The sequence below is a fragment of the Bison bison genome, unplaced genomic scaffold (genome assembly GCF_000754665.1).
Source record: "Bison bison bison isolate TAMUID 2011002044 unplaced genomic scaffold, Bison_UMD1.0 scf7180017864032, whole genome shotgun sequence".
Classification (NCBI taxonomy): Eukaryota; Metazoa; Chordata; class Mammalia; order Artiodactyla; family Bovidae; genus Bison; species Bison bison.
The window spans coordinates 5061159-5086650 of record NW_011494604.1 but is presented as its reverse complement, the minus strand read 5'-3'; the positions used below and the strand labels follow the sequence as shown (position 1 = coordinate 5086650).

The window sequence follows — 25492 nt, the reverse complement described above, 5'->3', positions numbered from 1 at the left end:
CAGGTTCTAACTGTTGCTTCCTGACCTGCATACAAATTTCTCAAGAGGCAGATCAGGTGGTCTGGTATTCCCATCTCTTTCAGAATTTTCCACAGTTTATTGTGATCCACACAGTCAAAGGCTTTGGCATAGTCAATAAAGCAGAAATAGATGTTTTTCTGGAACTCTCTTGCTTTTTCAATGAGCCAGAGGATGTTGGCAATTTGATCTCTGGTTCCTCTGCCTTTTCTAAAACCAGCTTGAACATTAGAAAGTTCACGGTTCACATATTGCTGAAGCCTGGCTTGGAGAATTTTGAGCATTACTTTACTAGCATGTGAGATGAGTGCAATCGTGCGGTAGTTTGAGCATTCTTTGGTATTGCCTTTCTTTGGGATTAGAATGAAAACTGACCTTTTCCAGTCCTGTGGCCACTGCTGAGTTTTCCAAATTTGCTGGCATACTGAGTGCAGCACTTTCACAGCATCATCTTTCAGGATTTGGAATAGCTCCACTGGAATTCCATCACCTCCACTAGCTTTGTTCGTAGTGATGCTTTCTAAGGCCCACTTGACTTCACATTCCAGGATGTCTGGCTCTAGGTGAGTGATCACACCATCATGATTATCTGGGTCGTGAGGATCTTTTTTGTACAGTTCTTCTGTGTATTTTTGCCATCTCTTCTTAATATCTTCTGCTTCTGTTACCATTTCTGTCCTTTATTGAGCTTCTGTTACCATTTCTGTCCTTTATTGAGCTCATTTTTGCATGAAATGTTCCTTTGGTATCTCTGATTTTCTTGAAGAGATCCCTAGTCTTTCCCATTCTGTTGTTTTCCTCTATTTCTTTGCATTGATTGCTGAGGAAGGCTTTCTTATCTCTTCTTATCTCTTTCTTATCTTATCTTTCTTTCTTTCTTATCTCTTGCTATTCTTTGGAACTCTGCATTCAGATGTTTATATCTTTCCTTTTCTCCTTTGCTTTTCGCTTCTCTTCTTTTCACAGCTATTTGTAAGGCCTCCCCAGACAGCCATTTTGCTTTTTTGCATTTCTTTTCTATGGGAATGGTCTTGATCCCTGTCTCCTGTACAGTGTCACGAACCTCATTCCATAGTTCTTCAGGCACTCTTATCTATCAGATCTAGTCCCTTAAATCTATTTCTCACTTCCACTGTATAATCATAAGGGATTTGATTTAGGTCATACCTGAATGGTCTAGTGGTTTTCCCTACTTTCTTCAATTTAAGTCTGACTTTGGCAATAAGGAGTTCATGGTGAGAGCCACAGTCAGGTCCTGGTCTTGTTTTTGCTGACTGTATAGAGCTTCTCCATCTTTGGCTGCAAAGAATATGAAAAGGCAAAATGATAGGATACTGAAAGAGAAACTCCCCAGGTCAGTAGGTGCCCAATATGCTACTGGAGATCAGTGGAGAAATAACTCCAGAAAGAATGAAGGGATGGAGCCAAAGCAAAAACAATAGCCAGCTGTGGATGTGACTGGTGATAGAAGCAAGGTCCAATGCTGTAAAGAGCAATATTGCATAGGAACCTGGAATGTCAGGTCCATGAATCAAGGCAAATTGGAAGTGGTCAAATAAGAAATGACAAGAGTGAATGTCAACATTCTAGGAATCAGCGAACTGAAATGGACTGGAATGGGTGAATTTAACTCAGATGACCATTATATCTACTACTGTGGGCGGGAATCCCTCAGAAGAAATGGAGTGGCCATCATGGTCAACAAAGGAGTCCGAAATGCAGTACTTGGATGCAATCTCAAAAATGACAGAATGATCTCTGTTCGTTTCCAAGGCAAACCATTCAATATCACAGTAATCCAAGTCTATGCCCCAACCAGTAACGCTGAAGAAGCTGAAGTTGAATGGTTCTATGAAAACCTACAAGACCTTTTAGAACTAACACCCAAAAAAGATGTCCTTTTCATTATAGGGGACTGGAATGCAAAAGTAGGAATTCAAGAAACACCTGGAGAAACAGGCAAATTTGGCCTTGGAACACGGAATGAAGCAGGGCAAAGACTAATAGAGTTTTGACAAGAAAATGCACTGGTCATAACAAACACCCTCTTCCAACAACACAAGAGAAAACTCTATACATGGACATCACCAGATGGTCAACACTGAAATCAGATTGATTATATTCTTTGCAGCCAAAGATGGAGAAGCTCTATACAGTCAGCAAAAACAAGACCAGGAGCTGACTGTGGCTCACACCATGAACTCCTTATTGCCAAATTTAGACTGAAATTGAAGAAAGTAGGGAAAACCACTAGAGCATTCAGGTATGACCTAAATCAAATCCCTTATGATTATACAGTGGAAGTGACAAATAGATTCAAGGAATTAGATCTGATAGACAGAGTGTCTGAAGAACCATGGACAGAGGTTCATGACATTGTACAGGAGGCAGTGATCAAGACCATCCCCAAGAAAAAGAAATGCAAAAGGGCAAAATGGTTGTCTGAGGAGGCCTTAAATAGCTGAGAAAAGAAGAGAAGCTAAAGGCAAAGGAGAAAAGGAAAGATACACCCATTTGAATGCAGAGTTCCAAAGAATAGCAAGGAGAGGTAAGGAAGCCTTCTTCAGAGATCAATGCAAAGAAATAGTTAAAAACAATAGAAAGGGAAAAACTAGTGGTCTCTTCAAGAAAATTAGAGATACCAAGGGAACATTTCATGCAAAGATGGGCACAATAAAGGACAGAAATGGTATGGACCTAACAGAAGCAGAAGATATTAAGAAGAGGTGGCAAGAATACACAGAAGAACAATACAAAAAAGATCTTCCTGACCCAGATAACCACCACGATGGTGTGATCACTCAACTAGAGCTAGACATCCTGGAATGCAAAGTGAAGTGGGCCTTAGGAAGCATCACTACAACAAAGCTAGTAGAGGTGATGGAATTCCAGTTGAGCTATTTCAAATCCTGAAAGATGATGCTGTGAAAGTGCTGCACTCAATATGCCAGCAAATTTGGAAAACTCAGAAGTGGCCACAGGACTGGAAAAGGTCAGTTTTCATTCCAATTCCAAAGAAAGGCAATGCCAAAGAATGTTCAAACTACTGCACAATTGCACTCATCTCACATGCTAGCAAAGAAATGCTCAAAATTCTCTAAGCCAGGCTTCAATAGTACATGAACCAAGAACTTCCAGACATTCAAGCTGGATTTAGAAAAAGCAGAGGAACCAGAGATCAAATTGCCAATGTCCATTGAATCATTGAAAAAGCAAGAGAATTCCAGAAAAACATCTACTTCTTGTTTATTGACTACGTCAAACCCTTTGACTATGTGGATCACAACAAACTGTGGAAAATTCTTAAAGAGATGGTAAATTCTTAAACAGACCACCTTACCTGCCTCCTGAGAAATCTGTATCCAGGTCAAGAAGCAACAGTTAGAACTGGACATAGAACAACAGACTGGTTCCAAATTGGGAAAGGAGTATGCCAAGGTGGTATATTGTCACCCCGCTTATTTAAATGCAAAGTACATCATGTGAAATGCCGGGCTGGATGAAACAGCTGGAATCAAGATTGATGGGAGAAATATCAATAACCTCAGATATGCAGATGACACCACCCTTATGGCAGAAAGTGAAGAAGAACTAAGGAGCCTCTTGATGAAAGTGAAAGAGGAGAGTGAAAAAGCTGGCTTAAAACTCAACATTCAAAAAAGGAAGATCATGGCATCCAGTCCCATCACTTCATGGCAAATAGATGGGAAAACAATGGAAACAGTGAGAGACTTTATTTTTTTGGGCTCCAAAATCACTGCCGATGGTAACTGCAGCCATAAAATTAAAAGATGCTTGCTCCTTGGAAGAAAAGCTATGGCCAAACTAGATAGCATATTAAAAAGCAGAGACATTACTTTGCCGACAAAAGTCCATCTAGTTAAAGGTATGGTTTTTCCAGTAGTCATGTATGGATGTGAGAGGTGAACCATAAAGAAAGCTGAGTGCCGAAGAATTGATGCTTTTTGAACTATGGTGTTGGAGAAGACTCTTTAGAGTCTTTGCACTGCAAGGAGATAAAACCAGTCAATCCTGCAGGAAATCAGTCCTGAATATTCATTGAAAGGACTGATGCTGAAGCTGAAACTCCAATACTTTGGCCACCTGATGCGAAGAACAGACTCCTTGGAAAAGACCCTGATGCTGGGAAAGATTGAAGGCAGGAGGAGAAAGGGATGACAGAAGATGAGATGGTTGGATGGCATCACCGATTCATTGGACGTAAGTGTGAGCAAGCTCTAGGAGTTGGTGATGGACAGGGAAGCCTGGCATGCTGCATTCCATGGGGGCCTCAGAGAGCGACTGAACTGAATGAACAAACACATTGTCAGACTTTTTTTTCTGTTCACCTGTGATGATACACTGGTGTTGATGAAAAGGTCCATCGTGCAGTCAACTCAGATTCCCACTGATCTTTGAGTCAAGGGAGTGAGAATCCCCATCAGAAAGAGTCCATTTGGGTTGGTTTAACAAGATACCACAGACTTATAAACAACATAACCTACACTTACAGCTTATTAACAACATAACCTTATTTCTCACAGTTCTGGAGGCTGGAAGTCTGAGATTACGGTTCTGGCATAATGAGGGCCTTCTTCCCGGTTCACAGTCAGCAACTTCTCACTATATCCTCACTATGTGGTGGAAGGAGTGAGAGAGCTCTTTTATAAATGCCTGGTGTCTCATAGGACCACTAATCTTCATGAGGGCTCCATCCTAATGACCTAAGCAGCTTCTGAAGGCCCCACTTCCTGACATCATTACATCAGAATTTCAACATATAAATTTGGGAAGCACTGTTTCCTTCACCTTCCAAAAGGTGGGTTCCAAGGTGTATGAAATTTGGAGGGAGTAAACTGGAGTCAATGAAGTCAAATGTAGTTCATTTTTTGCAGAGAAATGGGTGGAATCCATTGAAGTTCCTAAGTTTTCAGAACTCTAAGAACCAGGCTGCCATGCTTGCTTGTAAATAGGAGCTGGTGAGTAGAATGGGGCTGGAGACCCAGATTTGGAAGGTACTTTAATCCTACTTGCAAATATTGTATTTAGACACTTAACAAATATGGTTAGCAAGTAATCAGATTACTCAACAGAGGCCTCAGTTTCCCCATATGTAAAATGCAATAATAAGACTCACTATCTCACTATTGGAGAAGGCACTGGCACCCCACTCCAGCACTCTTGCCTGGAAAATCCCATGGACAGAGGAGCCTGGTAGGCTGAGTCCATGGGTCAGGAAGAGTTGGACACGGCTGAGCAACTTCTTTCACTTTTCACTTTAATGCATTGGAGAAGGAAATGGCCACCCACTCCAGTGTTCTTGCCTGGAGAATCCCAGGGACAGGGGAGCCTGGTGGGCTGCCGTCTGTGGGGTCGCGCAGAGTCGGACACGACTGAAGTGACTTAGCAGCAGCAGCAGCCTCTCAGACTGTGGAAAGGATTAAATGAGATATGCATGTAAAGTTCCTGGATTTAGCAGGCACTTAGTAAACAGCAGCTATTATTATTAAGATTTTTATTGTGTGTAGACCCATTTTGAGTTTGTTCAGACAACCGAACGTATGATTTACATTACAATAACTAACAAATGTTATCCTTGGCAGATGTAGAGCTGTGGAACCAGAATAGCATCTGCAGCAGCTGAAGTCATTCTAGACTCTGGCCCAGTGTCCCTGCAGCAATTTGATATGGAGATAGAAGCCAGGGTGCTGTGGGGCAGCCTTGGCCTGCTCCGCCTGGTGTGGTGTCTCCTTCCACAGACAGGCTACGTGCACCCAGATGAGTTCTTCCAGTCTCCAGAGGTCATGGCAGGTAAGCTTCCCATGTGTGGTTAAGATAAGTTTGTGCAGCAAAGTCTGGTCGAGGAGCTGGTTGGTTATTTAGAGCATGCATGAATGTTCAATTGTATCTGACTTTGCAACCCCCACCAGGCTCCTCCGTCCATGGAATTTCCTAGGTAAGAGTGCTGGAGTGGGTGGCCATTTCCTTCTTGAGGGAATCTTCCCAACCCAGGCATCAAACCTGTGTCTCCTGCATTGGCAAGCGAATTCTTTACCAACTGTGCCACCTGGGAAGCCCCTGGATATTTAGTTCAGAGGGAGAAAAATGTCTGTGCAAATGAGCAGTAAATCCACAAGCCTCTCTGGCATAAGAATTTGAGAGTAGGAACTTCACATCTCCTTCCTGAGGGGCGACACTGACCTTCTAAATATTACCAATGAAATGCCAGCCTCTTTGATGTTTTCCTGCTTATACCAACAGTACAGGTTTTCAGAACAAAAGCTGTTTGCGGCTTCTTAGTGGAAGGATTTCAAAGTTGGGCTTCCCCAGTGGTTGGGGAAGCCTATACAGGGCTGTGACATAATAATGAAACTTTGTTTCTGTAGGTTCATGTGATGTCTGAGGGAGCTCAGACCTAGACTGCTCACTTGTTAGAACTTCACTTCTAGGTGGAATAGGACACATCATTAAGACAGTTGCCAGAAATCTTGAGGCTTTTCAGATGCTGTGGTCACAAGCTTTCTTCCTCATGGCTCAAGATGTCTACTTGAGCTCCAGCCATCAGGTTAAACACCAGGTCTTTCCCACCACCAGAAAAGAGATAGGCATTCCTACTGTCTTTAAGGGCATATTTTGAAAGTCACATACTTTTTGCTCATTTTCATTTTATTGGTCAGAATATGTCATGTGACCACACCTAGCTACAAAGGGATGCTAAAAAATATAGTCTGTATATCTGACCACATGCCCAGCTAAAGAGACTAAGGATGAAGGAAGAAATGGATATTAAGGAGGTATCAGTCCTTTCTGCCATAGACCTCAACAGGTGGATTTGTTTTTAAAGTTGAAAAGTCCAGTCTTATTAGTTTTTTAACCATATTTATTTTTTCTTGCTGGGTCTTCACTGCTTCACGGGCATTTTTCTCTAGTTGTGGTGAGCGGGGATATTTAGTTATGGTGAGAGGGCTTCTCATTGAGGTGGCTTCTCTTGTTGCAAAACACAGACTCTATGGTGTGAGGGCTTCAGTAGTTGTGACACATGGACTCAATAGTTGTGGCCCGCAGGCTTAGTTGCTCCACAGCATGTGGGATCTTCCTGGATTGGGGATTGAACCCATGTCTCCTGCACTGACAGGCAGATTCTTTACCACTGAGCCACCAAGGAAGCCCAGGTCCAGTCTTCTTTTCCACCCCATTTTAACCTGAGCCAGCAAAAAGCAGCCGGATGATCTGACCCGAGACTTTATTTTTTCTCTTTCACCTTCTGACATAGAACTGCCAAAAGGCTGGACGAATAGGAGGAGAAGCAAAGAGCCTTAAACAACCCGTAGTGTTATCAAGTGGGAGATGTTGTGAGACCTGGAGCTAAGATGCAGAAATTAAGGTTTTTCCCTCATCCCCACTCCAAGCTCTGTGACAGTGGGGTACAGAGTCACAGACTAGCCCCACACAGGAAGTAATTTTAATTACAGGTGTATTCGTTTTAAAAACTAGGAATCCTAGATAAAACTAGTAACCTTAGACCATAAGCACAGTTGCTCACTCCCTTCCGCATTCTCACACTGCCTGTCCTGGAGGACGATCATGATCACAGAGATGCGTTTTTGACTCTGGAGACCTTAGAGCGCCAAGAAGAGGAATGGAGCCTCCCCCTGCTCCTCCTCACACACGCTGTCCAGAGTGCAGTGTTACCTTGCTTCCTAGGCGCGGGGCTGCACAGCAGACCATCACAGGCCTAGCAGCTTAACCCTGGAGTTCCATCCCAGCAGCCCCTGCCGCATGATGGTCTTCCCACTGCTGACCTGGAAGCTCACAGTTCTGTAAGTCAGAAGTCCCACCCAGGCTCCCTGCTCAGGGTATCACACGGTGTGGGCTGGGCTAGTTCTTGTCTCTTCAGCACCAGCTGAAGATGACTCTGGTCTTAAGGGTTCCTGTGGCTTTTGTCACACCCATCCGGGTGCTCTCCCTGCCTTGGGGCCAGCGGTCCCCTACGACATCACCTACTCTCAGGAGTGGACTCTGTCAGCTTCACAGCCCCAGGGTTGTGTGGGGCACAGACAGTCCTGGGGGCCGTGCTGGGGTTTGGTCTACCATGTTCTTGAGCTGAGATCTGGCTTACCCCTCCTCCTCTTTCTGCAGGGGACGTCCTAGGCGTTGAGGCTGCCCGGCCCTGGGAGTTTCACCCCAGCAGCCCCTGCCGCACGGCGGTCTTCCCACTGCTGACCTCTGGCTCTGCCTTCTGGCTCCTCAGGCTCTGGGAAGAGTGGGGGCCATGGCCGGGCGCGGTGAGTGGCTACTTGCTGCTGGTGGGGCCCCGACTCCTCCTCACCGCCCTCTCCTTTGCCCTGGACCTGGCCGTGTACCACCTGGCTCCAGGCTGGGGGGCGGAGCGCTGGAATGCCCTGCTCCTGCTGTCCGGGTCCTACGTCACCCTGGTCTTCTACACAAGGACCTTCTCCAACGCCATCGAGGGACTGCTCTTCGCCTGGCTGCTGGTACTGGTGTCCCCCAGGGCGGCCAGGAGCCGCACACCTAGGAAGCCCGCTCCAGGCCCGTGGTGGCATGGCTGGCTTCTTGGGGGCCTTGTGGTGGCTGGCTTCTTCAACCGGCCCACTTTTCTGGCCTTTGCTCTGGTCCCCCTCTTCCTCTGGGGCACTTGCGGAGCCACAGATCCCAGCTTCAAGTCGCTGACCCAGCAAGCCCTGACTCTGCTCCCGGGGGCAAGCCTCGCTGCAGTGGCGTTTGTGGCTGTGGACAGCTGGTACTTCTCTGGTCCGTCTAGACCCAGCACCCTTGTCCTTACACCTGCCAACTTCTTGCGCTACAACCTGGATCCGGTGAACCTGGCAAGGCATGGCACACATGCGAGGCTCACTCACCTGGCTGTCAACGGCTTCCTGCTCTTTGGGATGCTGCACGCCCATAGCCTGCAGGCCGCGTGGCAGCAGCTGCGGGCTGGCCTGCAGGCCTTTGCCCAGATGGGCTTCCCAAGGACACTGGAAGCCTGGAGCCCACGGCCCAGCCCCAGGTCTCTCCTCCTGCTCTTCTACTTTGTGCCCCTTGCCCTGCTATCTGCCTTTAGCCACCAGGAGGCTCGGTTCCTGATTCCCCTCCTGGTGCCCCTTGTCCTGCTCTGTAGTCTGCAGACCCAGCCAGCCCCCTGCAGGGGCACTCTGGCCCTCTTCAACGTCCTGGGTGCCCTCTTCTTCGGGTGTCTGCACCAGGGGGGCCTTGTGCCTGGCCTGGGGCACCTGGAGCGGGTGGTTCATGCCCCTGAGCCCCTGCGTGTACCCACCCACTTCACACTCGTCTTCACCCACACCTACATGCCCCCCCGGCACCTCCTGCACCTCCCAGGCTTGGGCTTGCCAGTGGACGTGGTGGACATGGGTGGGGCTGAGGACTGGGTCCTGTGCCAAGCCCTGAACAACTTCACCAGACACGCAGCCTGCCAAGCGGCCGGGGGACCGTGGCTCTGCCGTCTGTTTGTGGTGACCCCTGGTACCACCAGGCCAGCCGTGAGGAAGTGCCGCTTCCCACTCAAGAGTGAGACACTCATCTTTCCCCACCTGACCCTGGAAGACCCACCAGCCCTGTCCTCCCTGCTGAGCAGTGCTTGGAGAGACCATCTCAGCCTTCATATCCTGGAGCTGGGGGAGAAGCCTGACAATATGACACAGAAGCCACTGCCCAAGACTCAGCCCTAGCTGAGGGCCCCTTTCCACCTCTAAGTGTTGGCTGGACTGGGACAGAGCCTGATTCTTTTCCTTTCCTTTCCCTTCCAGAATCCCCACCACTGCCTCTCCTGTGCACAGCCTTTGACTGTTCCACCTCCTGGGTAAACTGACATCCACTTCCCCTCAAAAACCAAAGAAATGATCAGTCATGGTCCCGATGCCAAGGTCCCCAAAGAACCTAATGTAATCAGTGACGCCAAATGCCTATTCCTGCCCAGTCACTGTGATGTTTTAAACAAATAAATCGCACCTGATTGTGAAAGGAGACAGCAATCTCCTAATGACATTCCTGAATGACTTCTCCGAAAGCTTCCAGGATGCCTTACCTCTTGCTGTCATGACAACCCTTTGGCCTCCTAGATACCTGGAAGGAGGCAGTGTATTGATATTCAAAAGAAGGTAGCTCAGATTCAGGAGGCCTAGTTCGAGTCCCCAGTCTTCTACACATTGGCTACATGCTCTAAGAAAGCCCCTTCCCCTAACCCAGCCTGTTTTCCAGCCTGCACAATGGTCTCTGAGGTGTCTGCAAGCTAACACTGTGTTGTTCCTGGGTCTACAGTGCAAGTTCCTTCCCAAAACTCTGTAAGCATAGAAGTGGGTGTGGTGTATTTAATGGCACTTTGGTATCTGTTTCAATGCTTGGTTATTACCAAAACAAGTAGTTCTGCAATTTTTCTTTTATCCACTCTCCTACTCCTGTCCCTGAGAGAGGTGGAAAATTTCTGCATCTCACTAATATTTATTTGACTGTGCTGGGTCTTAGCTGTGGCATGCAGGATCTTTGTCACGTCATGTGGGAACTTCGTGGCAGTGCACGGACTCTAGTTGTGGCTCACGGGCTCCAGAGCATGGGGGTAGTTGCGGTATGTGGGCTTAGTTGTTTTGAGGCATCTGGGATCTTAGTTCCATGACCAAGGATTGAACCTGTGTCCCCCACACTGCAAAGCAGATTCTTAAACACTGCACCACTAGAGAAGTCCCTGCATCTCACTCGTCAGGGGTCAGACAGCCCAGATGTTTTCCCAGATGTTCAGCCCCAGGGGAATGGAGACACAAGGCTGGATTCTGGTGGCACTTGGGCACAAAACCTTAAATGTGGTCTGATCACTCTCCATGTTCAAAGCCTCTGTCTGAAGCCCCTTCACAGGCTCAAGAGCAAACCCCATGCCAAACCCATACCTGCTGTGTTGGTGGAAGCCATCACACCTGGGCATGCTGCTCCCTGCAACACAGGGCACCACTGCCCAGTCCACTGGGATTGTGAGGAGCTGTGGCGCTCAGCCTGTCCTCATTCTCCCTCTTCACAACCCTGCCATCTCTGGAGAACCAGAGGTACCCAGGCCTCTGTGAGCAGTGGGCTGGAGAGCACCTTCCACCAGCGAGAGCCCTGGGTCATCTTGAAGCTCCACTTCCCACAAGCTGCTGCTGGGGTCCCCATGCCACATTTGCCTCAGGACTCCAGCCCCGACAGAGAGGAATCAGTGGCATGCTGGTAAATGTTTAGCAACCCATTCTCTAGGGGCAAAACAGCCCTTATTTCTGGTGTTTGACAACTTGTGTGTTGTTTATACTCTCACCATGGCTGATTTCAAACTACTAAAATGATGTTACTGAACTTGGGAGATGCCAAGGATGCCTCTCCTGAGCCAGCCTAAGCTAACTGTAGCACACTACCCAATAGTTCCCTCTTTAAAATTATAGGACCTGTTCATGATAGTTTCATGTTCTTGTGGTTTGTTACTAACTTTGGTTTTTTTTTTTTTTTTTTCCTACCTGTAGTGCTTAGCATCATCTTGGGCACCTGTAAGCACTTACTTACTTTGCAGCCAGAGAGTTTTTTTTGCCTAACAGATAAAAACCAAGTGCTGCCTGGAGATAACTCAGATTCTAAGGTCCCAGATTCCTCTGGGATTCTTGGGACTTGTTTCTCTCCTTCGCCAGGTAGGTTCACAAACTCAGAATTCCCTAGAGGAGCTGTTGGTGTAGCAGTCCATGTAGATTGTAGTGGCCTGAGTGCTAACGATTTGTTTGTAAAGTGTTGGTATCTAGATTTGTGTGGCATTAAGGGGTGATTTGAAATTGCCCTGCAGGATAGTGGAGTGAGTTGCTTCCTGGCTTCACATTCTGTTTAGCAGCGCTTGAAAGGCATGTTGGGAGATTGTTGCCACTGGGGGTGGTAGGATGAATTTGGTCTGTTTCTTTAGCAGTAGGGTAAGTGGCGGGATGACAAGCCAGGTTACACTGGAGGCTTCCAAAGCCAGGAGGCATCCGAGTCACCTCTAGCTGGAGAAGAAAGGACCATTTTCTTGCTCTGCTCTCAGACTCCTTCTACAAATGGAGGGAATTTAGTTCCCACACACTACCACAAAATATAAAACATCTGCCTTCGTTCTTTTGCTTTCCTTCCTTAACAAATGGCCAGCTTGCTAAAAGCTTCACTGCTTCCTGCAGTTTCCCTTTTTGTTTCTGCCAGTCTAGAAAAAGACCCAACTGTGAGTGTGCTTGAAGGCTGCTTATGTTGAAGGTAAGGGGTTGGGTTGGGGACTGCTAACATTGTGCTGCTCTGATATCCAGATCCAGAGACAAACGAGTGGGACTGAGACCAATGAGGCAGCGATCAAGGCAGAATGAACAAGCTCCTTGGGCTCCTTACTGTCAAACTCAAAGGAGAATTCAGTGAGTTGCCTCTGGTCTGGGAGATGGAGGACAAGAGGGCAGGGTGCCAAACTAAAACTTTATCCTTAGGAGAGTGGGACACTGGCCTCAGAGAGGATTGACCAGAAGCACCTCTGATGGGAAGGCTAGAGGGTAGAATGTCAAGTCAGATCTTTGACCACCAGCAAAGTGGAGGACAAGCTGCTCTTGCTGCCGCACCTCCAGGGTAGGTCTCCAGGCTATCCAGCTCCCTCTGTGACTCCCACAAAGTCAGAATATAAATTGTTTCTCCTGCTTTGAGCTTTCTAGATTGCATGATTAACTCTGTAGCCTGATTAGAGACGATCAGTGCATACATGGATTGCCTAATTGTGGGTCTGTTAGCTGCAGCATAGTCTTTACAGTGTATCCCAGACCCTCTAAAATAGGGACAAGGAATTCAGGTGGCTTGTTCCGTGGTAGACAGTTGTCCTGATACCCAGTGGTGATGGTGGTGGCGGCAGCAGAAAATGAAAGTTAAGAAATAGCGTTACACTTCCTCATGTGAAAGTGGTTGTAAGGAGTGAGATAACAGTGTATTAAGGAAGTGCCCGGAACAGAGGGAATATTCAGTATGTGTTAACTAGTATTATACTGTATAATAATATACATTATTATTATACTGTAGGACTGTATAATTCCTACAGTCCCAGGAATCTTAATCCACCTTCCCAGATAAGCCCCAGGTTCATACTGAAGGCATGGGTGGATCCATCTCATCTGCCTTCACTAGTCAAGGTCATCTTATGACTCCCTCAGTCTGGAAGCAGCACCAAGCCTAGTTATGTTTGATGGTGAGTTGTTTTCCAGGTTCTTGGAGTCAGCTGTGTCTAGTTCAAGGTGAGTTGGTTAAGACTGGATAGGACCACCAACCGTCCAACTGGGCATGCTCCTGACCTTTTGACATCAGAGAGCAGAAAACTCCACCCTCAGATGGTGCTAAGAACCTCCATTTTTCAAGCTGCAGATGCATGTGGCATAGTTACACGTCTGCAGAACTACAATTACCACACCTTTCTCCAAGCATTTTCCCCCACACCTCCCGCCGCCTTGCTGATGCTTTATCCCATAAATACCCCAACCCCTTTGCCTTGAGGAAGACCAGATCTGAGACTAGTTCTCCACCCCTGGCTGCCCTGCCAGTAAATCCTCTTCGCTGGAAACCTTTGCATCTCCGCATTTGGCTTGCTGCGCACGGGGCAAAAGAACCTTGTCCTGTAACAATAACCATTACTCAGCTCACACATTTAATCAGAGGACTTTTGGCAGTTGCAGGATTGTCTTTCCATCCAGGATCTCCCCTGGAAGTAGCGACCTGCTACATTAATGCAGCGGCAGCAGCATCGATCATTAGTTTTAGTCCCATTTGCTGAGGTTAAACCTCTCTCCGGTTGTACTTAGGTCCATGGCTCTCTGCCCGCGGTGAATCAGGGCCGAGCCTATCTTTTTCTGTCAGGCTTCGGGGAGTTTCTTCCTTGGCTGTGTCCTGTCCGATCACGGCTTCCCTGGGGGTGTCCCTGGCCCAGCCTGGGTTTAGGGGTTTGGTCCCGGGCCTTTCTGGCTACCTGGTGGTGGCCGCGGGCGTTCCCGGAGGCTCCGGCGTAGCTCCTGAGTGAAGGTGTCTCTGAAACGAGCAGCGCGGCGGCCCAGGGAGCCAGCGGGCCCAGCCGCGATGGCTCGCAGGCGCCGGGCCGCGTCCTGGCCGCGTAGCTGGGCCTGCAGCAGCGCAAAGGCGGTGAGCTGTGGCGCACGCCGGATGGGCCGAGACTCTGAGAGACGCTCCACCAGCTGCGAGCTGTGCAGGAGGGTGGCCAGCAGCCGCCGCAGAACCATCCTCGGAGCGACCCGGAACCCAAAGCACGCCGCTCTCGCTTCTGATCGGCGACACCTGACTACGGGCCGTATCTGCGCCGGCGCCGCCCGGTGACGACACTGCCGCCCTGGGATTGGAGCACGGGATTTCGACTTTCCGCAGCCGTATCTGCGCGTTTCCGGTTCCGCCACTGCTGGGGCTACCTCGTTACACTGTTGAGTGGCGGTGTCCTCTGCCACCTCTCTGCACTATGTCGGGTGGCCTCCTGAAGGCGCTGCGCAGCGACTCCTACGTCGAGCTGAGCCAGTACCGGGACCAGCACTTCCGGGTGAGGGAAGCCGGGTCGCGAGAAAGGGGAGCCTCGGGCTAGAACGCTGAGCCTCGGTTTGCTCTTGTCTCATTGTGTTGTCGCTCATTCTCTGGTATCCCGAAATGCGAAGGGAAGCCTCGGTGCCTGTTGGGGAATGGATGCTGAAAGGGCGTTTGGGTATCATCAAATCCCCTTCTCTCGTAGGAAGGGAATTTGAGGCCGGCTTTCGCATTCCCTAGCAGCTGCTCTCTGTTTCCTAGCCATTGCAGATGGGCGGCAGTAGTAGTGGTGGCTTGGGTTTTCACGAACGGTGTCGCGGCAAAGTGACTTTGTGATTTTGCTGCAATTATCAAAAAAGGGTGTCTTTTTGATACGTGCAGTATGGGGAAGCGCCATCCTGATCCAGATACCGGGACTTTTGTTTTTAAATTACATCTACCAAACTGCGTTTGGCATTTCCCTTTTTCATAGGCTAGTACAACGGCCCTACAAAAGATTTGTACCTTGTGGCAGACAAAGTTGAGCCCTGCCTCCACCTTTAGGGAGCCCTCGATTTGAGGAGGGGAACCTAACATGTTAAGGGTCTGAATGTCAAAATCGGAGAACTGCTGGGTTTCCAAAGAGGGAAATTATCTTTTGGCCCATGTCATAGCAGATTGTATGAAATGGCCGAGGCTGCAGATATTCAAGGTGGGTTCTTCAATATCAGCAAAGACAGGGATGGAGTGAAGGTGACACTCGTTAACCATTGGTTATTTAGTAAATTTGTATTCAGTGCTGTTGTGGAAGCATCTGCTAAACCGTAGAGAGGGAAGACAGTTTTCCACATCCTAAGAGTTCGTAATCCTCTAGAGATTATGGGGTTGTAAAGGGAGGAACTGTAAATGTAGGGATTTACAATCAGATCAGATCTTAATCCAGCACAAGAAAGGGAGGGGCTGTTGAAGATTCAGAAGATTGAGAAAGGAGGGATCAGGTATAGAAGAGGGTAGGTGTGGAGAAAGTCTAAAATGCGTTTGTAGGGTAGGAAAACAAATTTGAGGCAAAATTGAGAAAGATCTTAGGTTTATTCAACATTTAGTTTTTTAAATGTTTACTATATACCAGACATGATTATGGGCTTCTCTTGTAGCTCAGCTGGTAAAGAATCTCTCTGCAACACAGGAGACCAGGGTTTAATCCCTGGGTTGGGAAGATATGCTGGAGGAGGGTATGGCAGCCCACTCCAGTATTCTCCTCTGGAAAATCCCATGGACAGAGGAGCCTGGTTAGCTGCAGTCCATGGGGTTGAAAAGAGTTGGACGTGACTGAATGAATAAAAACATGCACAGACATTATTTTACACGTCTATTGCTCATTACTTCAGAAAGTTCCACATCATAGCCATGTTGAATTTCAAGCATCCTGCAAGATTACAACAGTGAAAGGATTAAACTTTTACTGTCTATCTGCAGTCTAAAGCCTATAGCTTTATTTAGACTACTGTAAGATACTGTCTTATAGAATTTCTACAGTATTTCCTGAATGGTATCTACATTATGTCATACCTTAAATAAGTTCTAACACTAGTTGTCTTAAACTGTAAGCTATTTGTTGGGACATGACTTAAACATGTGAGAAAAAAAGAGGAAAATGCTTCTTGACCATAATTTTAACAAGTCAGTAACAAGTCTGCAGTAATAAACTTTAGTGTCTCATTCCAAAGTCCTGAAAAACCTATTTTTATTGTAGAATGACTCTTGTCGTGTGAACTTTTTAAGGAAATAGGGGATTAAGGATAAGACTGGGCTTGGGTACCAACTGGAACTACTGATGAGTTGTGTGATCTTTGACAAGTTACTTAACTATCTTCCCTCAGGTAGATTGATGATGATAAATTAAATGAGACCATACATAGAAACCTGACTTGCAGTCTCTTGATTCTCCCTAGAGGTAGACATATTACCTGTTGCTTCTGTATGGTATCCATGTTAAATTCACTAAAAAATATAACTTGGAGCATACCCTTCATATTGTTTTGTGCCTTTTTTTCCCCTCCACTTTGCTCCCCATCTCGGAAATTCTAGGGTGACAATGAAGAACAGGAAAAATTACTGAAGAAAAGCTGTACATTGTATGTTGGAAATCTTTCCTTTTATACAACAGAAGAACAAATCTATGAGCTCTTCAGCAAAAGTGGTGACATAAAGAAAATCATCATGGGCCTGGATAAAATGAAGAAGACAGCATGTGGGTTCTGCTTTGTGGAGTATCCTTCCTGTGTCTCGTGTAGCTGTTGCCTGAAGGTGGGGCCGAGAGCGGCTGATAGCCTGTTTTGAAAGATGAGTGAGGACACTTGTTGATTAGCATCCCTGCACTTAGGTCTTCCTCATCTTCCTTCATCTTCTCCTGCTTTCTGTCCAATATGTCTATACTGTTTACACTGGGACAGCTAGTAACATATACATTCTGTTCTGAAATCCATTCTTTTTTCATAGTTGGTTAAGTAAATCTTTGAAAATGTATATGCGTATGGTATTTCAGAAAGTCCAAAGAGTGTATTGAAAAATAAAAGCCCCATTATCATTCTAAGTTCAGAGACGTTAGTTATCAATCTCATTGGTGTCTTTCCAGAAGTAATTCTATGTATGTGTGGTAGCATATTGTGTGCACTTTTTTTCACTTATTTTAGAGATTGTTCCATGTTAGCACGTGTAGGTTACCTCTTTTTGTAACAGCTACATAGTATCATGTAGATGCATATAGCTTGACGCGGTACGTCGTAACCGAACTTACTTGTGACCATTCTCTCCCTGGAAGCGCTCCATAAATTTGACCACCTGGATTTACCCTTTCATATTTTGTTTTTTAAGTGCTATTTTCTTTTTTTGGTCATTTTGAGAAATTTTCCAGACCTAGTCCACCATGTCATTTGAATTTTCTGTACCTTGAATTGTTTCTTTCCGTTGTATTTATCCTGTAAAATTTCCTTAAATTTCTGATGATCCCTTGGTGTCTTGGGGAAAAGGCTGACTTTGTGGATCTAGGCAGAGCTTCTTAAGTTGCTGCCTTGCCTTTGGGACGTGTGGGTTTTTTAAATGCTAGAATGAAGAAAGATTTTAGCTTGCTGATGTTAAAGACAATGCCATAGTTCCTTCAGTTAGTTAGTTCACAACCCTATCTTTTTTATTTGCCTGGAATTAAATGTGTTCTTGCTAATAGGTCTTCTTCCCACAAAGAGACCTTTAATTAAACCCTATTTGCAGCCTTACTACTTAATCAACTTGGAATTAAGAAGTTCCTGGGTTTACTGTCTCCTTTAAGCCCTTCAGGAGTATTTCCTACTGTGACTTTGTTTCACCCATTATTAATCTTTAGCTTTTGCATCTCTAATCTGCTGATGGCCTCTTCTCCTCCTTGGGTATATGTTTCTTTCCTGTTGTCTAATGGAGGCCCTGAGAAGGAAAGAAGACAAAATGTACTCCCTATCAGGTTGAATCAGAAGCCCCACGTTTGAACCTATTCCCCACTTCTGACTCTGGTGTCTGATTTCGGGCTCTGCAAGCTTCTTTTACTCCTTCAGACACAGGGGACGAGCGCCCAGGTTTTGCTTTCACCTCTGGTGCCAGGAGTGTAAAATAATTCACAGGAGACAAAAAAGACAAAGGAACTATTAGATACTAATCAGTGTTTAAGAATTGGAGTGTTTTTGCATTTGCCTTGAAAGTCAAAGATCAATAATCAAGATGACAAATACCCAAAAGAAAGGATACCTTTCATTGTCAGTATCCCCTCCCCCCCCACCCTGTTTGCCCTTTAGCATTCATTTCATTCAACAAAGAATTACTCAATCCCCATGTGTGCTAGGCATTGTGTAGACACTGGAATTTCAGCAAGTGTTTCCCTACCCGTGTAATTAAAGACAAGGGGAAAGGTCCAGATAAGTATTTCCTAGACCCAGTTGTAATCATATACTTACATATATTTTTTAATAGCATCCCAAAGATAGATTTAGTAGATCTGGTTTAGAACTACCGACCTGAGTGGTACTTTTTGAGTGTTCCCTTCTAATGAAATGTGATGGCAGGTCTTATGCAGTGACCTCTTTTTAAGGTTGTTCTTGAATGTACAGCCTCATATTCAGGGAACCGAATGATGCTGTTATTTCCTTGGATAACAGTTCGTGGTTTAAACCTGCACAGAACATATCTGTATTTTGCAAACCAAAATATGGAGACAGTGGAATTGTGTATTTAACAGGATTATCCAAAAACCATCAGTGTAGCTGAGGATAAGATACCATTTTTGACTGCTTCTGGACCAACCTCAACAGGCCTATACAAGCCAAATTATGTCTTTGATCTCCATCTGGTTGGATTAGTTTTTGTACTCTTTAACTCAGCTTCATTTAGATGTTTCTTCCTCTATTTACAAAAATGTCTGGAGAAATGCTAATTCCTTAATAATCATAATTAAGATACTATTCAAGAGCAGATGCAGAAAACGCCATGCGGTATATAAATGGGACTCGTCTGGATGACCGGATCATTCGTACAGACTGGGATGCAGGCTTTAAGGAGGGCAGGCAGTATGGCCGTGGGCGTTCTGGGGGCCAGGTACGCAGGAAGGTTTTCTGTGCTCAGCCTTGGCCTGGGATGCCAGTCCTAAATGATAAGTGTTTTGTCAATTTGTATTTGCTCTTTTCAAAATAACTGTGCCTATAACCTTGGCTTGAAGTGAATCCACCCATTGGGGGTGATAAATTATTAATATTTTTAAATACCATTAAATAGTATGTCTTCACAAGCAACCATTACTGGACTTCTGCAAGGGGCTGAATATTCTACGGGAATGTTGAGCAAAGCAGAATGTACTAAAATAACTTTTCCATTTTTATTTCAATATAGTTTAAATATTCTTTGGAATGTGCTATCTTTGAATGCTGAGTGTAAGCCTGATGTTTGGTTTTTAAAAAAAAAGCAGTATTAAAATAATTTTGCAGGGCAGTTGAACTTTATCATCAATTGCTCAAAATCATGTTACACTTATAATGTTTACATTATGACATCTGAAAAGGCTTAGTTATTTGTCTGACATATTTTGGAAGGCATGTTTGTTACACTAATCTTCTCTGTACTGTAACATGTTCTTTTCAATTAAGGTACGAGATGAATACCGTCAGGACTATGATGCTGGAAGAGGTGGCTATGGAAAACTGGCCCAAAACCAGTGAGTGGTTGAGAGCCCCATCGTGAAAGTCTGCTCCTTTGGCCTGTTGAATTTGACAGGTGTTACCCAAGGTCTGCAAACCTGCCTTTAGTTTTTTTTTTTTAAACCAAGCTTTAATCAATGTTTCTACTGAGCTGGAAGCCTTGTCATGGTTTTCCTCTTAAAAATTATTAAAGAACAGAATCCAAAAGAATGCCTTTAATTCTGTAGAATTAAGTCTTAGAATCTTGGTTTTGTGTCAGATTACCAAAATGATTTCTATTACTAGGTCAAAAATTGTTTCCTTAGCAACAGACTTGATGTATAATGTTGACCTGTCAGCCAAAAACACACTTCTTTTAGAAGACAGGAAAAAATTTTAAAGTGTTTACCATGTTTGCATCTAAGTAGGTTCATGGTCTACCTTGGGACCTGGAATTACTATTTTTAAAATTTTAAGTTTTCACAAGATAAAGTTTAATAAGTGGACTTTTGCTATGTTATGTAGCTTTGCTCTAAATTAGGGGAACAGATGCTTGATAACTGAATTTTTTTTGTGTTGATTTTTAATCTGTAAAGGCAAAACTTAATGGAAATTCCTAAAGAGTTGGTATAAAAGCAAGCTTTGGACAGTCCCAGGGAACACCACCTGCTTTACATGCTTTGTATATCAGGAAATAAGGGACAGGTATTGAAGAGTATTTATTTACTAAACACATTTTTCAAAATGTGAGGTGTGAGTGCCTTCAGATCTGTTTTTTTCATTTTCAGACTGATCTTGGGAATGGAGTGTTTTGTGGTGGTTGAGAGAATGGCTTAACAAAATCAGAAATGCTTCCCTCGGGAAATGTTTTGGCCAGTTCTAATATTGAAGTCTGTCTTGTTTTTCTCTAATTGTGCTGTTTCAGAGGCTGGACAGTCAGCTGATGGTCTCTACAATTTCCAGAAGGGAGTCTAGAGGATTTATTTTGCATTTATAAGGCAAGAGATGATTTCTCTAATGTTACAAGAATTCTTGCTCATTTTAAACTGCTAGTCTAGTACAATTCTCCCTGACCTAAGTGAGATTTTTTTTCATCTAGCAACAAAGTATCTCCTAATTTCCAGGAGTTTGTGAAGTTGGGGCTGGAGTATCTCAATGTGAACAGCTTTCATGTTACAGCAAGTGTGTTTTCTCAAATTTAAGTTGGCTATTTGGATATCTCTAAATTATTTGTAAGTATTTAGGAAAACATGTGCAAGTAATTTAATGAGGACATACACTTTTTTACAGTAGTTTGAATGAATGTATTTTGTATTATTTTGCAGTAAAACATGATTCAGATTTCTATAGGCCTTAAAACCACAGACAGTATTTCATATTTGAATTGTCTTCTGTAACAGATTTCAATAAAATTGGACCAACTTACTGTGTTTTTCCTCACCAAGAGACACTGAAACACTCTTACCCTGGAATATTAATACATTTTGGGGAAGAATCTGAATAGTGTGCAGAATTTGCCTGTCCATTTAGATTTGAGAGTTACTAATATGGTAGTGTCTCGCTACATGCAGCTAATTAAAACTGTTCCTCAGTCACATTACCATTTCATATGCTCAATACCTACCTGTGGTAATGGCTCTCTTGTGGTAGATGCAAATACAGAATATTCCCATTACTGTAGAAAGTGCTGCTACTGGACAGTGAGCCGCTTAGAGCCTATGCAGATAAGCCTTGTCATGACTGGAATGCCACTGGGAAAAATTACTACTCACCAAACAGTACATGTTATCCAACACAAGAGAACACACATTTATAAAGGCATTTAGTTTATTTTTCAAAAAATATGTTTGCTAGAAGGTTTGAGTAATTTTACATGATCACAATCTTTAAATAAATTTTTTCTGACCAAAAGGTACCATTTAAGTGGACAGCTTGTCTAGATCTGCTTTTGTTAACACCCAAATACAATTAGCATGTCTGATGGTATTCCCTAGGTCTTCTTAAATTATCTACAGGCCAGGAGGCAGAGCCTAGCACATAACAAAGTATGTGCTTTATAACTGCTTATTAGTTCAGTTTCATAACAATTAAGCAGAGCAGGTAGTCAGTATATCTGATTCACACTATTAACACACTGGTTCTTGCCTGAAGGGTCTGATCCATGCAGAGCTCGCAGTTATTCCTTCTAACCCAGGAAGTAGTAAACCACAACTGCAGAGAAAGGGGGCAGCTCTACTTAGGCTACTGCTGGCGATGTCTCAGGTCTGTTCCTTTGTTCCAACTCTGAATTCAAGGTGACCAGTGTTAATTATATTCAATGATATGTAGAAAATAAAATGCAAAGCCCCAAAAAAGATTTGGGGACTGCTGGCAGCAAGCAGCTGCTGCTTCTCCCTTTCTTAAGAGAAGATTGGTTCTCTATGATTGAGAGAACTAAAAGTGAAAGTGAAGACGCTCAGTCGTGTCCGACTCTGCGACCCCATGGACAGTAGCCGACCAGGCTTCTCCAGCCATGGGATTTTTCGGGCAAGAGTACTGGAGTGGGCTGACGTTTCCTTCTCCAGGGGATCTTCCTAACCCAGGGATCAAACCCGGGTCTCCTGCATTGCAGACAGACGCTTTACCATCTGAGCCATTTAGTTTGAGAGAACTAAAAGTTGAACTAAATCTACATTCATTGCTATAGATTTTACAAAAGGATAAAAGCAACTACAGACTGGTAAGTTTGCTGATGGAGAGGACTGAGCAGCTTGTTGAAGGCACATCATAAGCAGCTTTTAGTTTGTGTAAGGCCTGCCCTCAACCCCCAAAGCATAAGGTCTGCCCACCTTGTGGGCACCTAGACAATTCAGTGCCAAGCTAATGAGAGTAAAACAAAACAATGCCTGTCTCTTCTACCAACAGCCCAGACTATATTTCAGAAACTTCTGTTGCAAGGAAACCATTACTGCAAACATCAGGAAAAAAGGCCATCCTAATGGAGGACTTGGGCTAAATAGAAGTTTATACCTAATCACAAGACGGGTAGGAAAGGCAGGAGGGAAGCAACTGTGTGTACTGAAACAAGCTTCTTATGAATAACAGAAACATTTAACCAGACTTAAAATATCTGACATTTAAGCTAAAGCATGCTGGACAGTGTAGCTCAAGGTGCTCTATTAAGCTGGACATGAAACAGACCCGTGACTTGGGACACTTCACTGTAGGTTCTCTCTGCCTCACTGCTAAGAGAATGACCATTTCTAGACTGAAAGAAATGACAACTCAAGCTTGGGGCATGAAGATTTTTTGCCAGAACACAACTCTCTTGCATGCCTGGTTCTGTCAATGAAATATGAACTATGGCGCTCTAAAGTGTAAGACATTTTTAACAGCCTACTTACTAATTACCAAAAAAAAAAAAAAAAAAGCAAACGTCTGGGATACAGATTGGAAAAATCTCGTTTGCATAATTATGCCTGAAAACCTCAAGAAAACACCCAACCCATTTTGTCACCTTTCCAATGTGGATGCAGCCCTACCTGTAGCAGCACAACGTGCCTCTAATCTCAGTCTTCCTAATGATGCGAAGCACAAGGAGAAATACTGACCTGGTTTTATACTAAGGAGTTTTGAGTCTGAGGGAGTAGGAAAGTGCTGGCCTGTTGATAATGTAAACACTGGTGTTGGTGCTTGGAATGTCTGGGGTAGGGACCCTGCACGTAAACATGTTCTGACTCCACCTTAACTGCTGGCAGTCAGCCCTACCCGCACACCTAACGAGGCATTAACCCAAGTACCTTTGCCATTTGCTTGTTCCTCCTTTCCTTTCCAGTTATCACAAAACTCTGTTAAAGATGCAAGATCCACTGCTTTAATCCTAATGCAGCAAAGGCTAAGGACAGGGCCACTTCTGCTTTCCCCCAGAAGAGGAGGTTCATGGAAGCAAAAAAAAAAAAAGGACTCCTGTGCTGGAGTCTCAGGGATGGTCAAGCAGAGGCAGATAAGCCCTGCATGTTGCTGAGATCATTAGAGAAATGAGGGGAAACACTCATAACTTTTGCTGTAACCCCCTCAGTATCAAGTCTCCCTTACTACCTTTTCTGTTCTCTCTTCCCCACCCACGTCCAAAAGACCTAAAATTAGTCTTTGGTTTTGAATGTTTAGATTGTAAATACCCTTGAAATAGGTATTTGGCAGATCTTAATTTCTTCCAAGTGGGAAACAATACAGGGGAAGTGACAACTTGTAAATTACTCTTGGGCTGGATTCTCATTTGTTTGACCACTAGTTTGACAGATACTGATTTTTTAATGGGTCAAAACCAGAAGAATCCAAGGAGTTCAATGTTCCAGCAAAAGCTTTTTATAAGATTAAAGCATTTATTATAAATCTTAAAGCCAAGGCTGAAATCTCATTTGTGAAGATAATTGGACCCTCAAGGTCACTTTCGTTGTCTCATATCTTAACTCTTCACAAGGCAGGCACTGTGCTTACAAGTGTGCCACCATAAACAGAACATACCAGTCAGTTTATGGCCACTTCCTTTTCATCCTTTAAAAGGAATGGGACTCACTGAAGAGAGAAGTCAGTGAAAGGTGCTGCTGGTAAAAATAGAGGACTGACTGTCAAAACCCCTCCTAGCTACCCTTTATGCCCCAGGGAACATCTACTACTCTCAGAGTTATGTTCTATCAAAAACATCCTGCATTTTTAGGTTCTGGAATTAAAATTTAAACCTGTATTCAGTTCACGTCTAACTAAGTTTCAAAAGCTGCACCAAATCTACTAGGCTTTTTTTTTTTTTAATACTCTGCACTGCATGCTCTGTCTATATGCATGCGTTTGGATAATAAATATTAAATATGGGGGGGACACACACAGAATCCATAAAATTAAAAATGAAACCAAACTGAACATTAAAAAAATAGTACATGGTCACTAGAGAAATGAGTTAAGGGCAGAAAATAAACTTGAGGTAACAATAGTGGCCCAACACCACTGATCGGAAATACCTGTAAAAATTCAAATAAGTGGAGATTCAAGTAACAAACCACCTGCTCCAACTTGGTCAGACTTCCCAGAGTCCCTGCTGATTCAGTCCATGAGCCGGCACTCACACAGCTCCTTGTAAATCCTCTTCCGCACTCGGGGCATGTCTTCTTGGGAAAACTGGAAAGGCTGCTCTAAGGCGAGGCACTTGCAGTACTGGAAAGGTCCCAAAAACACTTAAGTGGCATGTGAAGTTAAGTACTAGCCCAACGCATCATTTTACCAGATGCAGACTTAACAGAATAGGGTCTAAGGCAAATGTTAAAGTTGGTTTAGACTTGTAAAACATACTGTTTTAAAACATTTACCTCCAAAAAAAAAGTTACCTCCAAATTACAGTCAGATTTTCAGGTAAGTATATGGCTTGGAATACTCCCTCCCTCCCCACTCAATACTGTGAAAAGCAAAACTGCCAAAGGGGCTCCATTCTCAAGGTGAGAATGCTGAGAATGCAGTCAAACCTAATATGGCCTTTAAGTGAGAACCTGAGTTCTCAGACATTCATGAGTCATATGAGTGAGCCCATCTTCCAAGATCTTTGGAAATCTGTAAATCATGGATTATAAACTATGATTTCCTTCATAAATATAATAACTTTTTCAATAGCTCTTTGAAACCTAAGGGAACCTGCAGCATGAGAAAGCACAGTGTCTGAATGTGGCCCTTATTTAAAATCTAGTTCGTTTTTACTCTGTGGTAAAAGACTACTTGCCAGTGGT

The 25492-nt window shown here is 44.5% G+C and overlaps 4 protein-coding genes across 23 annotated transcripts in view; 2 read left to right on the top strand and 2 right to left on the bottom strand.

The window, feature by feature from the left end:
- PIGZ (phosphatidylinositol glycan anchor biosynthesis, class Z) overlaps positions 1–10022 on the top strand; it is a 25453-nt gene extending 15431 nt beyond the window's left edge. For 7 of the 20 annotated variants that reach the window (XM_010834352.1, XM_010834362.1, XM_010834351.1 and 4 more), the window contains 4 exons: positions 4563–4837; positions 4914–4997; positions 5622–5829; positions 8158–10022. In XM_010834352.1, coding sequence (XP_010832654.1) covers positions 5706–5829; positions 8158–9725 — 1692 coding nt within the window. In that variant the 5' untranslated portion in view covers positions 4563–4837; positions 4914–4997; positions 5622–5705 and the 3' untranslated portion in view covers positions 9726–10022. Of the gene's footprint in view, positions 1–564; positions 582–4562; positions 4838–4899; positions 4998–5621; positions 5830–8157 lie in introns of those variants that run through there. The other 13 variants (XM_010834371.1, XM_010834368.1, XM_010834367.1 and 10 more) reach the window with 7 other exon arrangements.
- A 1483-nt stretch (positions 10023–11505) lies between these two features.
- LOC104984556 (uncharacterized protein NCBP2-AS2-like) lies at positions 11506–14497 on the bottom strand. Its single transcript, XM_010834348.1, has one exon. It carries the CDS (start codon positions 14280–14282, stop codon positions 13983–13985), a length of 300 nt encoding a protein of 99 aa, XP_010832650.1. The 5' UTR covers positions 14283–14497; the 3' UTR covers positions 11506–13982.
- NCBP2 (nuclear cap binding protein subunit 2, 20kDa) lies at positions 14430–23681 on the top strand. The gene is made up of 4 exons (XM_010834349.1): positions 14430–14590; positions 16639–16820; positions 19029–19167; positions 19713–23681. The coding sequence occupies exons 1-4, from the start codon at positions 14513–14515 to the stop codon at positions 19782–19784; spliced, it is 471 nt and encodes a 156-aa protein (XP_010832651.1). The 5' UTR covers positions 14430–14512; the 3' UTR covers positions 19785–23681.
- SENP5 (SUMO1/sentrin specific peptidase 5) overlaps positions 21552–25492 on the bottom strand; it is a 46222-nt gene continuing 42281 nt past the window's right edge. The window contains exon 10 of the mRNA XM_010834350.1: positions 21552–24929. Within this exon, the coding sequence (XP_010832652.1) occupies positions 24819–24929 (111 nt within the window). The 3' untranslated portion in view covers positions 21552–24818. The remainder of the gene's footprint in view (positions 24930–25492) is intronic.